This window comes from Ptychodera flava, chromosome 14 (assembly GCF_041260155.1).
Source record: "Ptychodera flava strain L36383 chromosome 14, AS_Pfla_20210202, whole genome shotgun sequence".
Taxonomy (NCBI): domain Eukaryota; kingdom Metazoa; phylum Hemichordata; class Enteropneusta; family Ptychoderidae; genus Ptychodera; species Ptychodera flava.
The window spans coordinates 23104752-23121763 of record NC_091941.1 but is presented as its reverse complement, the minus strand read 5'-3'; the positions used below and the strand labels follow the sequence as shown (position 1 = coordinate 23121763).

Genomic DNA, 17012 nt, shown 5'->3' with positions numbered 1-17012 from the left:
GATTGATTCACTTATGATGTGACACTACCTGTAATAGTCACGTTTTCCCATCCATAACAACGCCAAAGCTTGTGAAGTCTCTGATATTCGTTCGTAGAAAAGGACTTCTTCGACATCAGAACTGGAATCGCTGGTTTGAACCTATGTTTAAAGACTTTACTTTTCGCAAGCCTCTTCCGGAGAGATGTAGGACATTGCTGTGGAGAGTGAAATGTAGTGGATCGTTGAATCAGCCAAGTCTAGGTAACAACGCTTATATACAGTAAGGAGAAAAAATAATTTCTGAAAACATTTATTTTCTTTAACTCTGCCTTACCTTTTAGATAAGTACTCATCAAGTAATTAGGAGATATGTGCATATGACGGAGATAAGACATTAGGGACTGATCAGTTTCTTCGACCTGAGGGGGGGGGGGGCCGGTGGATTATTTTTTGCCGACGTCAAAAAGTGGCTGACCCCCTATTCCAAATTTTGAAAACAAGGTGACCCCCCCCATCCCAAATTTCGAAAACAGGGTGACCCCCTCCCCGGCACGCGATAACTGTAAAACAAAAGGTGGACAACATATATATATATATATATATATATATATATATATATATATATATATATATATATATATATATATATATATATATATATATATATATATATATATATATGTGTGTGTGTGTGTGTGTGTGTATATTTAATATTAATATATATATTTTATATTTTACATACATTTATATTTTAACAGTCATTCTGTGTTTTAATGAAATTGTTGACATGTCAGTTGTAAGATAGGAACTTCAAAGTGTCAATCTTGAAGTTTGAACACAGTACATTTTGAATGAGTTGTGAATGTATTTTGGATTTTTCTTTAAAGATCTCCAGTATGCTTCCTTTGTTTTCAAAAGGTCAAAAACCTCGTCATCAAACCATGGTGGATTTTTCTTTAAAGATCTCCAATATGCTTCCTTTGTTTTCAAAAGGTCAAAAACCTCGTCATCAAACCATGGTGGAACTAGTTTTTTCGCATGGATAAGAGGAACGTGATCTTTTAGGGTAGAAAAACAAATGTCATAGAATATATTACACGCGCTATTTAGAGAGTCAGACAACAAAGAACTCCATGGAATGGCATGGAGGTCGGCTTTGATGTCATCCCAGTTAGCCCTCTTGAAATTATAGAATTTACGGTGTGTCGGAAAGCCAATGGTAGAATGGTTATACATGGGAATACTCAATGTAAGAGAAGAATGATCAGAATCAAGCAAGTTCTCACCAATATAAATTGGAATGCACTCAAATGAAGACAAAACCAGGTCAAGGATATTGTTACCCCTTGTTGGTTTAGAAACATGTTGATTTAAAGAAAAATTATTGAGAATACTGTCAATGAAATACACCTCAATGTTATTAGATGAAGTAGGTGCTGAAGGGAACGACCAGTTAATAGATGGCAAATTAAAGTCACCCAACAGCATGATGTCCTTATCATCACTGTAGACCGAAGACAGCGAGTGTTCCAATTGGATAAGCGAGTGACGTCATCACTAGGAGGGCGGTAGAAAACTCCAAGGTGAAGACTACGTGTATTCGTGTCACTTTTCTGAATTTGAATTTTGAAAACAAAGGAAGCATATTGGAGATCTTTAAAGAAAAATCCATCCTTGCACAACCGTGAAAGGTATAATCAAATTAGGTCCTCCTTTAAAAAGAGGGTCAAAGACAACTATGCTCTTTAAACACGATTGGAACTAATTTGGGATAATTGGATTTTCATATTTTGCAAATTTCTCAAAAGTGTTAGGTGCCATATAGCTGAATGCTGCAATATCGCAAATTACTCATAAAAACAAGTGTGTAATATATAAAGAAAAGCAGATAGGATAACATTTGTAGCTTAAATCGACATTACTTCACCCTCCAATTATCCCAAATTAGTTCCAATAGCGTTTTTACATTAACTCAATTGCAGATGATATACCAACCAATCCTAAGCGTTTTTGGACATTGCTGCAGTCACGTAAGCGTATAAAAGGTTTTCCATCAGTTCTTACGTACAATAATGATTTAAAGGCGAGCTCTGATTTTGAAAAGGCCAATTTGTTTTGTAAATTTTTCAATTCAGTTTTCAATAACAATATTGCTGCTGATATTCCCGATGTTGCTACTATAATTGACGACCAATTTTCTATTGATATTGATGTCGATAGTGTCAGAAAAGAGTTGCTTTGCATTAGCACCAGCAAAGCTATAGGAAGTGATGGCATTCCCAATATATATGTTTTTGAGGGAATGTGCAAATGAACTTGCTATACCAATTACCATCTTATTCAATAGGTCTATTAAAGAGGGGATTTTTCCTGATATCTGGAAACGTGCAAACATTATCCCTATTTTCAAATCAGGAAGTCGTTCAAAAGTTGAACATTACCGGCCGATTTCCATTTTACCATGTCTGTCTAAAATCTTAGAAAAGATAGTTCACAGACAACTCTCACATCATGTTTCCAATTCCATATCTACTAATCAGCATGGCTTTGTTTCAGGTAGATCTTGTATCACTAATTTATCTATTCTTATGAAAGATCTCCTCTCAGCAGTTAACAGCAAATTACAATGTGATATCATATATACAGATTTTGCTAAAGCATTCGATAGTATAAATCATAAACTTTTACTTCATAAGTTGACTTCTTTTGGTGTCCAGGGCACTTATCTGAAATGGTTTAATTCATATCTTGATAACAGGTTACACAGAGTGATTATAAAAAAAATGCTTTTTCTGAGTGGACTCCCGTCCTTTCGGGCGTTCCTCAGGGTTCTCACCTTGGTCCACTTTTATTTATTCTTTTCATTAATGACATCTCTGTTAATCTTGTGTCAGACTCGTTACTTTTTGCCGATGACATGAAGATTTATCGTATCATTAATTCGGATAATGACTCTTTAATGCTGCAATCTGATATCGATAGAATTGTCAGCTGGTCCGACACTTGGTTATTGAATCTTAATCCTACTAAATGTAAAGTTCTTACTGTTTCATTGAAAAGAAATGTTCATATTTTCCCTTACAAACTCGACACTCATGCATTGAGTAGAGTCAGTAGCATGAGAGATCTCGGTGTTATTATTGACCTAAGATTATATTTTTGTGACCATGTAAATAACATGATTCAAGGTGCTAGAAAAGCTCTAGGTTTTATTATGAAGAATAGCCATTGTATTAACAGTGAGCACGTTTTAAAATTATTGTACTTTACCTTGGTAAGGTCTAAGCTTGAATATGCTTCTGTTATTTGGAACAGTATAAGTAAACACCAGTCTGATAGAATTGAAAGAGTACAGCATAAATTTTTAACATTTCTTCATAAAAGAATAACTGGTTTTTACAGTGATGACATTGACTCGTTGTGCAATATTTACAATTTACAGTCATTAAAATCAAGGACTATTTTTGATCATATATTTTTATACAAATGCATAAATGCAAAGTCTTCATGTACCAAGGTTTTCAACTCGGCGTACTACTTGTTTCATGTGCCTTTTGGTAGAGGTAATTGTGTTCGTGACTCTCTTTTTAGTAGAATACCGAGACAATTTAATTTGCTTTTAAACGAATACAATGACATTGATCCTTTTTCTGTAAATTTAAATGGTTTTAAAAATGTTTTAAAACATTGTTTTCTCAGTATTTGTTAAAGTTTTTTCGTCTTGTCTTCATGTTTTTATTATTATTATTATAAACTTTATTTCGGACTTAAAAGTCCATATAAATGTTGTGAAATGTTATTACAGACTCTTTGAAGAATTAATTGTTCTCTTGCATACTGGTTGAAACAAAAATCAATCAGTTAAACAAAAAGAAGCTTATTCCAAACCTTAACTATATCAGATTTGAAGTACAATAAGTCACATGTACGTACAATTGTATTACTGCTGTTCAAAAGTCGCTCTCTCAAACCATAAATCTGTTTACGCATTTGAGCGTCAAAGTTATTGATACTATTAGATACAAACATTGAACTCGCACTACTCCGTTTTTCATAACCCAATAAGAGTCGTGCAGCATTGTTGTATGCAATTTTCAATTTACGCATAACAGCCACAGAGTAATTACTCCAGAGTGGTCCTCCATATAGCTGGTAACAATACGCTTTAAATAGAACACACTTAACATGAAACGTACACTTGCAGAAATTTCTCATCAACATATTTGCTGAAATGTAAAGATATCTCGTCTGTCGCTCGATGTCATCGTCATCTCTAAAGCGATCAGATAAGACAACACCAAGGTATTTTTTCTTAGAAACAACTTCTAATTTAACACCGTTGAGATACACAGAAGGAATTTTACACATCCTACTGTGATTAGGAAAATACACATGCAGTTAGTCTTTTTGCTATTAAAAATGATGTCATGTATACCACCATAGCAAGTGCAAACATCTATCAATTTCTGTGTACCTTTTGCAGAAGGACTAATTAAGCAGATATCATCTGCATACAGTAAGTGATTTACAAAAACACCACCGATATTACAGCCTGTATTCGAATTTGTTAAGAGAATACTCAAGTCGTCCATATAAACATTAAAAAGCTTAGGTGACAGTATACCACCTTGCTTGACACCATTTGTCACAGTAAAGCTATTCGATGTGAGAGCACCCCAACGAATAGCAATAACTTGAGTTCTATACCAACAAACAAGTAATCTAACAATAAAAACAGGAATATTACGCTGAATTAACTTTTTGAAAAGTGTCCAATGGTTGACTCTGTCAAAGGCCTTAGATTTAACTCTGTATCTGTATTTTTACTAACAGTCTTCCATAAATGGCCTCGGCTGTGGAAGTCATTATTAATAAAATAAAATAAAATAAAAGTATTTCACATTTTCTATGCTTAACCAGATGTCCTGAACAGAAATGGATGTCAATCATTAATATCAAAGAGGAAAAAAAGCAGTAAATCAAAAATTTTGATGGGTGTTAAGACTTGCCAGCCATCCAATTAAATCTCCTTAGGAGCTATAGAGAGGAATTTTAGCTAAATCTGATGTGTGCCGTGTCTGAGATGACCTTTTCTTGTAACATTGAAACCATAAAAGCACAGCTAATAATGACAAAAACTGCCTTTTTAACTGTTATTTTGGTCATAAAAAAGCATAATTCTACAGAAAACCTGAGACAAAGGAAAACAGTTGCATCAATGACAACAAAAGATATCTTGTCATTTTCTATCTCTAAAAGAAGTCACTTTATCAAATATATATTGTGAAATATTTGTGCATGTTGCCTTCTCATACTGAATTCTCATACAGAGAACAGAAAAGTATCAGGAATTTGTCATGCTTTTCATATGAAATGCAGATTTCATAATGGTACACTTTCACCTAGCAAACATCAAGATATCTCTGGCATATATCTCTGATTTATTAAAGTATGGCGCCCGAAGGGCCCGGAGAAAAATATGAAACATCCTGATACCTCTGATATATATTTCTTGTATATTAAAGTCATGCACAGGAAGGGCGTGCTGAAAAATGTCTGATATATTAAAGTAATGTGCTCGAAGAGCACGCCGAAAAATATTGAACATACAGATATCTCTGATATATGTATGCCTGATATGTTAAAGTTGGGCGTGCTGAAAATATGTCTGATTAGTAAAGTTGCGCGCCCCAAGGGCGCGCCGAAAAATGCAACTGAATGATGAAATTTGTGGCTGACACGATGCATTTTAGGCAATGATGAGCCTGTGTCGAAATTCAAAAACACACTGACCCCCCCTACTGGGCATTTCAAAAACATGGTGACCCCCCCATCACCAAAGTCAAAAACAGGGTGAACTCCCCCCCCCATGAATCCATCGCCCCCCCCCCCCCGGCAGAAGAAACTGACCAGTCCCTTACAAGTTTAGCTGTAACTTTGGCCATTTTTAAAATTTTGTTTGTTCTGTGTATCACCTGCAGTTTCTGGTTTGAATCCCCAAACAATTGAGAAATTCCTAATATTTTGCTCATAAATATACCCTAAATGAGTATAATCTGCATTGTTATTGTTCAAATTTTGTATTCAGGTCCGGACTAGAATACATTTATCAACAATAACAATGGTCATTTCACGTATACAGGCTGCGCTGGCAAGAAGGACACCCGGCATTGGTTATGATGATCGGATTATAGTAAAATTCTGTAGTTGATACATTGAAACAGAGTAGTGAAAAATTAGTCAAAAGTTACAGCTAATGTCCCTTTAAGCAGTGTATGGTGGATGGACTGTGGTATAGTTTCAACCGCGTGCAACGAGCTTTCCTCTTAGCTTACAATCTAACGTAACATTTTGTATGTATGTTATCTCACTCTGTGTAGCTTACTTTTCTCAACCCGATTGATATCATATCCTATGGGGCTTTTCCATGGAATGATCACTAAGCGGGCTTTCCATACTGCAACACTCACCGTGTATTGTTTGTAGGAGTCATCACGGGTGTACGTTTTCAATCTGCTGTAAGTGATGGTAACTTTCTCCGTGACTTGGAGGTCTTTTGGTACAATGGTCGACGTTTCTTCACCTGTTGAACTGACACCACCAGTGTGAGATTTATTACCGTGTTCATTTTCATTCCCTTCGACTGGTTTCGACGGTGCCGTATCGCTCTGACGACCGAACGCTGCGACAGGATAATTTATCGAATGGCCCGGAGGAGGTTGTGTGTTTGCGGATGTCCGAGTCGTCGTTGTCAGGCCGGATGTTGTAAATGCTTCCCCTTCATGAACAGTTGTATACACAATATCATTCCCTCTTTCGTTTCCCGAAGAATATTTTCTCATGAGACTGCAAGAATTTATGAAATAAAGACAGACCAGAAAAACGAAGATAAACAAATGGCATCAAATGTACAAGCTAGCATACCCTTACATGCCTTGCACATCGTATAAAATTGGTCTTGCAGTTGATCCCTAGAATTTTTTACCGTTTTAAAACGTTACTAATATCAACTTGTTGTACAAGGTGAAGTTCCAATGCATAGTTTATCAAAAATCACGGTAGTGACTCAAAACTGAACTAGACTAAGTGAACTTTTGCTCAAACTAGGAGTTACCGTGCAAATGTCAGCACTAGACTATTAGCACTATATTGTACGCAATGCATCGATGGCTTTTTCTACATCTCTAATTCATACCTGATGTCCTCTTTGATCGTCTGTGCATTATGGAGAACGATTTCTGAGGAGACCCGTACACTCATTGGCTTGATTTGCATACTCGAATTGAAGGTTAAATATTTCAAGCGATCGCGAACTGACGGTAGATGGCCCACCACAGCACAGCTACTTTAAAATATACCTCAGCTGTTTGAAGAAATGAAAATTCTGTTTCTAAACTTCCTACTTTTGTATGCATGCAGCGGTCCTCGCCGTTTATCGAATTCGAACCACAAGCAACTGTGATGTGAACAACCAGCGAAGGTGATGAAACCCAGATAAAACATCCACAAAGTCACTGATATCATATTGGACGAACAAAAAAACGGCGAAAGTATTATAACATTTATAATGACGTTAATTAACCGATGATATTTTATTACATATAAAAACATCTGTTCGACAGATTATCCGTTTATAATCAGTTCTCCAAATGAAACAGACAGATGGTATGAAGTTTTTGTTTTTGCATAATTACTTTACCGGTAATACTGACCTGTTTTTGTTATCAACTTGTCTCACGTGGATAGTGGCACCGATGATAAATATGACGGTTAGAATACAAGATATCGGAAAGATACGCGATCCAAAGACAAATCTGAAACATGTGTGAACAAAGTGCATTAACTGGTGATTGAATACAGCTCTATTGATGGTACAAAAATTTTCAACGCTTAAGGTAGAATGCGCCTCGGGGACAGATATTTGGACTCTCAAACTTTTCCAATTCTTTTCTGATCAACCATTTGTGCGGGCTCATTTTGAAGCCTTTGAATAAGAAAAACTTTCACCGTCTTAGTTTTTGGAAATCGAAAATTTTATTTTTCTCCATACAGTTAACACAGGGACGTCGGCCATTTTGAATTTCAAATATCGGTATGGGCACTTTGTTTCTTTACTGTACCAACATTTACACTGTGACCTCCGATTTTTATTCTTGATTTTGAAAGTGAACGGTTGAAAGATTCCTTGAGGAAAATTTGAGCACAAGTTTAAGTCTTTCACTTTCGAGGCGCATACTACATTAAAATTAAGGTAAGCCGCTTCCTGAAATGGACCTTGGAATCTAACTTCTGGGGAAGTCGTCATTAAGTACTGGTATTTAAAGGTAAGAAAAATTTAACATTTTCAAGGTTAGTTGCTGAAAATGGTGACTGACGGGGGAAGGATAAAAATATAGAACAGAGATTTCAGAGCATGAACCACTTAAGTCATAATGACAATGTTTATTATTATGCTTAATAAGTAGAATACAGCAATATTCTTTAAGTTAACATCGTAAACAAAAATGAAATTAAACGAAAGCTATGATGCAAACTTTTTATAACAGTACAGTACTTATTAATGAGTCAACACAGCGTTGAACTCTTTAGGCCACAACATTTATTAATAAACACAGGTGATAGATGGGGGTAAACATTTCATCACACATTATATCACAGATCAATAAGTTTGAATCTGTATCTCATAATAATTTATCTTTATTTTTATTGAGTGAGGCAGAAAATTACTAGTTCATATTTTACCGTCCGTTGAACATGTTTAATCATTCAGAACGAGGCTTTCCAATAAATCCTTTATAGATATTACCATTAATTGTTATTTTAACTTAGCATTCATAAACTATTCACTTCATTTGCACGTGACAGTAAAATATTTAGATTGATTCAGCCTGTATGTGTAAGTCATACATATGCCTGTACACATGCACACGTGAGCCATGTTTCATTGAAACAGCCTGTATGGAGAGTTGGCCATACATAACAGACTGAGCTGACGAGTCAAACACTCGACATCTCAGCATACTTTGTGGAGTAGAAGAGAAACATGTAAGCAAAACAGAAACATTATATCAACGGTCACAGGGACTGCCCCTTTAACATTGCAACAATTCTTGTAGGCGGAATTGCTATATCTCTATATTGGCGAAAATTTAATTTCGTTTTTCAGGGTTTCTAATTTCGCCTTGGAAGGCAGGTGGGTTACCAAAATTTCTCAGTTGTCGCAGCGGGCCGGGGAGTGGGGTCAGAAAAATCTGCAAAATTTTAAGAGCAATACCCCTACCCTAAGGCCATAATTACGGCCCAAATGAAAGGGAAAACGCGATTACATGACTAGATATTTCGTATATCATATTTCGCCTCAACCTCGATTGCTCTACATTCTGCTATGGGGAAAGGACTTCAATTGCGTTGCTATTCTTTCTCGGAACAGTTTGGTTTAACTTACACAGTTCGAGGATCGATGAGCACTGTTTATGAATATTACAGCATTTCATGGGCAAATATATGAGTTTTGTAGATCTGGTGTTACCTGCCACTTTGGTACGCGTAAATTCTATCCACAACTATATTTTGTACAAATATTTGATAGTGTTCACACATATAGCTGGTTGATCACAAGCTTCAATTATAATTGCATCAATCAGGGTATTGATATTTTTAATCGATCGGTCTAACATGGCATGCCGTATGTACCGGTATACCCCCCCCCCGCGTTCATTCCTGTTTGTGCGTTCTGGCGAGGGAGGGAGAGATACTGACTTTTGTGTTTTTACCATTGACCATATTTTCATGCATTTACGTAACAAAGTCGTTTGCAATGACATATTGTTGCAAATACCAGGGAGACATACATCTTTGTATATTTCTTTACAACTACCGATGTTGAAATCTACAGGCCTAACATGATATGTGGACGATAAAACAAATCGCATGTTTACATGAAACAGCGTTAACTTGTAAATGTGGATTTTGCAGCAAATTTTGCTTACTGAAAGTCTAACATTAGATATCAATAGCGCAATTGTCCTTGAACGACTAATTACAGTGTGTCCGTAACCAAGCTGGTACTGTATGGAAAACAATTTAATGCAAACTGTTGACAGCAACATAAGTGTTTAAAGTCAATACTTTGGCATTATATAGCTGTACCTGTGCATTGGAAAAGACTCAAAAACGTACAACTATGTTCAGAACATTTCATTTTACAGGTTTTGTACTGAGTGGTTAGTGTATGTATGTTTCGTTGTCTACCCTCCATATAATGTATATTTTACTAATCATCGACACCTTGTAGAGAGCCATCGGCTCAATAAATAAATAAATGAATAAACAAACAAATAAATAAATAAATAAACGAACAAAGAATAATAAATGAATAAATAAATAAAATACTGGATGAAGCCTTTACGGATACTTATGTTTATTGTATCGTGTTAGAGATGTCCCCGACAGTATCGAACCAATACACTTTCACGTTCCGTGTGGAGCTACCCTTACTCATCGTCTGAAGTCTCGGAGACACATGAACCTTGCAATGTAAAGATGTTGTAAACAAAAATCTATCCGATCTACCTGTAGGAGAATAATGTACTTACCTGGTTTTCGCATTTCGTCTCTCTTTGACTCTCAAAGCCGACGGTGGTATCATGTAAGACACAAATACCCAAATGGAGCCAGCGGTTACTGGTTCCCGAACTCTTGTACGTTGTCCTCCTTCGTCGTTTCCATTATAAAATTTCGGAAAGGGCTGCATTTCGAATATTCGATGGGTCACTCTCTGTGTCTTTATGACGATCTCCTCTACGGTTTAAGTGCATACTATCATAAGCTTATCTATTAAAATTTTCAAAATTTGCCAGGATCAAAACACCACACGACTAATTTGTGTAAGTCCCAGGAGCAACTCACATGCGACAAAAGCAACCCAGTAAATTAATTTTTCCCAACAAAATTTTAGTGCAACATTTTACCAGTTTTCATGAATGTTTCTGTATTTGTTTTGATAATTTTGGAGCAAATTGACATCACATTTAATTAGTTACAGTTTTCAATCATAATTTTGTCAAAAAATTGACGAAATTTGACTTGGATATATTTTGTATAGGCAACAAAATTGACTTTGGCGCTCAAAGGGTTAAACACTTTTAGTTAGCGATGGCTAGGAATGCACCATTATTTCATGGGTGTGGTAGTCAGAAGGACATAATACCAATATTTTTCACTTTCAAAATTTGACAATTTTTACTAGGCAGGCATATGGCATAGTCTTGTACCTGCTGCTCGGAAGGTTAATCTGATCGGCCGATTGTCACAATTCAAAGCAACTTAGGGAGTGTATTTGTATTATTCAATTATAACGGTCAGATTCAGCCAAACAATTGGATGACAGCTTTCGAGACGCTGCACATTAGCCCTCTTGTACATTTGCCTCGCCTCCAGTCATGTGATTACATTTTGGCTGAAGTACGCCATCGGGAGACTGAAATTTTCCGTTTCGCATACTAGTAATAGAAGCACATCAGCTTCAGACAAGGCATGCTGCCTTTAGTACGGAGGTGAAAAACCATGTCCGTATACCCTGATATGACAAGCTTAACGTCCCCAAATCGGGAGAACAAGTGCATGTAAATTGACGATTGGATAATTTATTTTTATTTTACCCGTCTCCAAACTATCATTTACTGAATGAAGAACAAATAATTAGTTCTATATGTTGGTATTTCACCTCATGGTTTTAATTACCAGACGTTAAGCAAGCGCGACATAAATTATTTCAATAGATAAATATAATAGACTATAATGATGATATATATGCATACTTTTTTCCAAGCTGTTACCATCATCTTTGCCGCGTCTTTGTCTCTGAAATTATCACTTTTGTCAGTGTGGCAGTAGACTTTTATGATAATTGTAGTAATGGCATTGATGGTAACGTGTCTGATTGCGTTATGTCACCATACTCTGCAGTCTGCAATGCCCGTGGGAGTTGAACCGCCATCCGACGTCCTCGGGTGGACAGTCCGGGGTCAACGGTTATGTGCTGTCTCTACATGGCTCTAGAAAAGTAGATGAGCTTAAATTTGATGATTTAGCCAACATTACTACAATATCCTATTCTTCCAAATGAGTTCCAATTGTGTTTTTATGAATCATATGCAATAATTTTACGACGATGAATCAGATAATAATGCACACCATACATGCCATTAGTGTTCACAAAGTGAATGCTGAGCATCTACATATGTTTTTCGCCGACTAGAACTGGAAAATTTAAACAATACACAGAGCAATAGTGCTGAAAAGTTATACCAATGCAGTCCCTGAGTTTGGCTGAGTATTTGAGATTTTTTTTTTCATTTTACTTTGACTATATGTTTTGGCCCTTTACCAGTGTCTGGGTAAGTTTCACAATGGTCTGAAAACAGTATACTATTATTCCAGTGATTTTGTATAGTAATCATTGAGGGCGCTGTCTTGAATTCTAACATGATAAAATTTGTTGCACTGTAGTAAGTCCTCTCTATTCAACTTATGCACAGCTTGTCGTATGAAAACATTATTATGGAATTGCTGGGAAAGATGCTGAATAAAAATTCCCCGATATGATGAAAAATAATGCTGAAGTATTTCTGGCTTTGTGTGATTCAAAGAATCCACAATTTCAGGAAAAGTCAAAGCCATTCAGATGAACAATCTACTCATTTTGTCTGTTCCTGGAAAGCACTCAGCACAGATGGTTTACAAAGATCTATCAAAGAGTCAGACCGATCCATTAATGAGACTTTGTGCCCATGTTATGTATCAGTAGTTATGAAATAAATCCCGTTTACCAGTGTATGTCAGCCTTCAGATCTTGCTACCATTGTAACATTGTAATACTGAAATTTACCAAGATCATCACATCAGGACTGTGAAATGATCACCCAGTCAAAATTTGAAAGGCTGTGAATCACAGCCACATTAATCCGAGTATCAAATTTTGTGACAAAGACATATGTTCTTTTTGAAACACACAACGCATATTTCCTCAATACTCACACAATCACACAGATACAGACACACACAAACGAACAATGGATTGGTGGCATAGGCTCCCCGGGTGCTGGTGGAAGTACCTGGGCGTGCCATGAATACAGCCAGAGCTGAAGACGAGATTGTAGTAGAGAAATCGTTAGTTTAATTTGCATGTTAGCAGCCATAGCATACCTACCACATAGGGAAATCCTTCAGAATAGAGGATTTCCATAAGTGAGAGTATGTCTTCAGAATGACATTACAGCTGTTTTTTTTTTGTCGTTGTTTTGTTACACTGACTTTTGTCAAACCCCACATTTCATAATTTAAGCATGGTGGTGACCCATGTCTGATGAAAAGTAGTATCTACACAATGTAAAAATGAAAAAAAAAAGTGCTGAGAAGTGTGCAATGGTAACAGTGCAAGATGGCAAATAATACAATCCAAACGGTGCTCTTGACTTTTTTCCAAATCTGTAAAGTTCAAAGTTCAAAGATGAAAGTTGAAATGATCTGTACATCTGCAAGCTAGGTCACGCGATCACAAGTGTTAAAGCTTATCTAAGTTAATATCGCAAACTGTGTAATTTTTTTTCCCGATTTTTTTTTAAATATTTGAAAATCAATTTCTCTACACTGTGGAACACTCTTCAGATGTGGAAGCTACGACAGGATCACTGGTAAATGCTAACATTTCCAAAGTCCTAAAAAGCTGGAAAATTTCAACATCTTGTCCTTAATCTGAGTCATTAAGGCAATAATACTGGAAATTTAAAACTCTTTGCAAAAGAAATATAATTAAGATTAGAATAACACAAATTAAAAACAAAAATCTTCATAAATAAAATTACACAATTGAATGAATAACATAAACTGCCTTTTAAGCAGTTGATGTTCACAAAACATCAGCAATTCCTACATATACATTATATCATGATTCAGAATATACATATTAAAGTTTGCTCTGAAAGCTATAAAACCAAAATGAATCATTACACGAAACTCAGGAACAGATGACATGACTCGCTACCCTAAGAGGTCATCGATGCAAGCTTTTTTGTTCTCATTAAAGACTCAATTTTTTTAAATAATACAATTTTCCTGTTAGGTTCAAGCATTTGAAAGTATGCACTGTATTTTGTTTTTCTGAGATTCATTGTAGGTAGAAGTCAGGACAAAATGACACAGCAATTCTTAAAACAATATTCTAAAATTACCTTGTCTTTTGCGGTCTGTGATAAGTGTAGACAAGTCTATGTAAGCGGGTGCCATTCGGCATGAGTGATTGCTCTACAGGTTGGAACTATTGACTATATGTGTGTGGCTGGACGTCTTCTGTCAAAAACTTATCCAAATGTAATGGTTCCATTTTCATCACTGTAATACACTGAGTATTTGCTGACAAACAAAGTTATCGTGAACGTCAAGTGTAAACGGTTGAAAGCTATCAATTAAATCTGACAATTCTCTGTAAATCTCAAAAACCATGTCTTACATAACCCAAATATAAAAAAAACAAACAGAAGGAAAAAAATCATTCAAAATTATACAACCACACTTATAAATATATTGGACATATCACATTCATTCTTGAAAGACTAAAAGGACTTCTTCTGGCAGCTTGAAGGCGGCGGAAGGATACTACACTGTGAACTGAGTGATAAGATTCTAGATGTTTTTTGGTACTAAAAATTTTACCAATGTGACTGTACGGTTCAATCACTGATGCTGGTATGTAAAGTACATGGGGATACCCTTTTTTGAGACAAGAGGTTCATTTTGGTGGTTATTGGTTAGACAATGTTGAAATATTGATTGGATGACATGTACAAGGACTGAACTAGAAAATGTACCCCCTACACTGTGGAAGTGGCAGAGTCTTTTTTTAAAGTCAGGATTTGAGTGAAGTTTATCGCAGTTTCAGTATCAGAGTGATTAGCTCACTAACTCTAGATTGTACTAAGTTTATTGAGTAAATTTTGTACTTTTGATGATGCGCTGAATACATTCACCGAGTTGAAAACAGTCACGACACCAGTGTTCAGTTTCCATGTAATTACATACACAGCCTGGTATATGGACTTCATCAGAAGATTAATCCAGAAGCGCGCCCTCAAATGTTGATCTTTCCTTTTCTTTTGGTGTCTCTATACAACAGCCAAGCGGGCAGAACATTGACATCGTGATGTTTCCATACATCATGAATTTCACTCAGTGGCGTGCAAGGTTTTCAGATTTTCCTAAAGGCTGTCATTTAGTTGAAATTTCAGACAAACTGACATGACAGAGAGGGAGAGATGGTGGCAAGCCTGAGATACCTCACAGACTTCGTCTCATGATTACTTGGTCTAAAGCAGTTTCACAGAATCATCATAATAAGGTGTAAAAGTCAAATCCACAAATATTTTTGATGGCTTGCTGCAATCTCCATCACAACAAGACTACCAATACCACTGTAATACATACAGGGACATGAACAAATTGGTTTTTGAACTTTTTTTTTTCAAGACGTGGCAATTTTTACAGCATGTCAATTTTTCAAAATGAAGCCTCAGTAGGTTTCTCTTTTTCTAGTACAATCAATTTCATCAGAGCTACATGATTTGGAAGAGAATTTTTTTTTTAAATAATTATTTTTCCAGCATGTTTCATGATTCAGGAGCACTAAACATGAACGCTTCTGTGGATAGTACTTTAAATGGTTCCGAGAATAAACAAAAAGTTTTCATAGGCTGCACATGAAGAACATAAGTTTAACACAAGGAAGGTTTATCTGATAGTTCTCAATAGTACATCTGACGTCTTCCCTCACTTATATATCTTGAATGACAGGAAATGCACATAAAAGACTAAATTATCGATTAAAAACTTACTCCCAATAAATAAGTTAAAACCCCAAAGAAATGTGATGTCAAATTTATACACTATTTACAAATGCTACTGATAAACCCAACCAGTCTGTTTTCGCAACAGCCCAATTGGATTAAAATTATGAGGGGGAGGGAGGGAGGGAGGGAGGGAAAGACTGACTAAAATTTACCTCATCAAGGAGAGGAAATCTATCTATTCTTGCAAATCCTCTACATTTCTTATCATTGGCAAGACTAAAAAATGATATGGCTAAAACCTACAATTATAGTACAATAGCATACTTTTCAACTAGGAACGTCTATGTGATTTCTAAATTGCAAACAGTTTTCTGTTTTTTTTCAAAGCAGAATTTTGAACAGTCACTTGAGATTAAGCTACTTTGGACTACTGTGAGTGTTACTATGACATTGAGTCATTCTAATCTACATCTTATCTATTTCTTTCTTTGAGTGACGTGTGGACTAATCGGCTTCGGCACACTGACATACATTTTGGAGAAAACTTCACACTTTATTACAGAGATCGTCTTTATGCTTTCTCTTGGTTTCTACACAACAGCTTCAGGTTTGATAGCCAACTTCTCCTCAATGGCTGTTTGTCTTTGTTTTTCGATAATCTGAGATAAACAAATAAACAAGCAAGAATAAGATAATCGAGTCCAAATTCGAAAAAAAGAAAGAAATATCTCTGGGCTGTGAACAAAACCAATAGATCCAGAGGGCATCTCTGGAGGCTGTCTGGAAGTAATCAACATTTAAATGTATTACCATGTCTACTTGCATTAAAAATGGCATTAAACTCTTAGCATGGTAAGGCTGTATATTTCACAAGCATAATCACCTTCTGTACTGTAGCATTGATGAGTGTCACCCAATGCTCATGCTCCATGAAGATGTGTACTTTTTTAAAACAAAAGAATGAAAAGCTGACCAGAGAGTGCAGCAACTATGTCATGCTGAAATACAGTCTTGCTATACAATCTTGCAGTCTCATGTTGTGATTGATAGTTTCACAAGTGGATTGAGATCTCTGTGTAATGATAGCTTGCACTATGCCTCCAAAACTGGCCAAAAGTGGCTCAATGACACCATGTGTCAGAGCAGTATGACATGTCTAGAGTAAACTTTTTGACGGAATAGTCGCTG

The 17012-nt window shown here is 36.0% G+C and overlaps 2 protein-coding genes across 13 annotated transcripts in view; both read right to left on the bottom strand.

Annotated features, from left to right (window-relative positions):
* Positions 1-11: 11 nt before the first annotated feature.
* On the bottom strand, positions 12-10940 carry LOC139150682 (uncharacterized). The gene is made up of 4 exons (XM_070723109.1): positions 10578-10940; positions 7695-7796; positions 6453-6828; positions 12-197 (listed from the first exon to the last, which is right to left on the bottom strand). The coding sequence occupies exons 1-4, from the start codon at positions 10733-10735 to the stop codon at positions 12-14; spliced, it is 822 nt and encodes a 273-aa protein (XP_070579210.1). The 5' UTR covers positions 10736-10940.
* Positions 10941-13136: 2196 nt separating this feature from the next.
* The window catches only part of LOC139149803 (1-phosphatidylinositol 4,5-bisphosphate phosphodiesterase beta-4-like), a 127445-nt gene continuing 123569 nt past the window's right edge, over positions 13137-17012 (bottom strand). For all 12 annotated transcript variants that reach the window (XM_070721786.1, XM_070721788.1, XM_070721785.1 and 9 more), the window contains one exon: positions 13137-16483. In XM_070721786.1, coding sequence (XP_070577887.1) covers positions 16415-16483 — 69 coding nt within the window. In that variant the 3' untranslated portion in view covers positions 13137-16414. The remainder of the gene's footprint in view (positions 16484-17012) is intronic.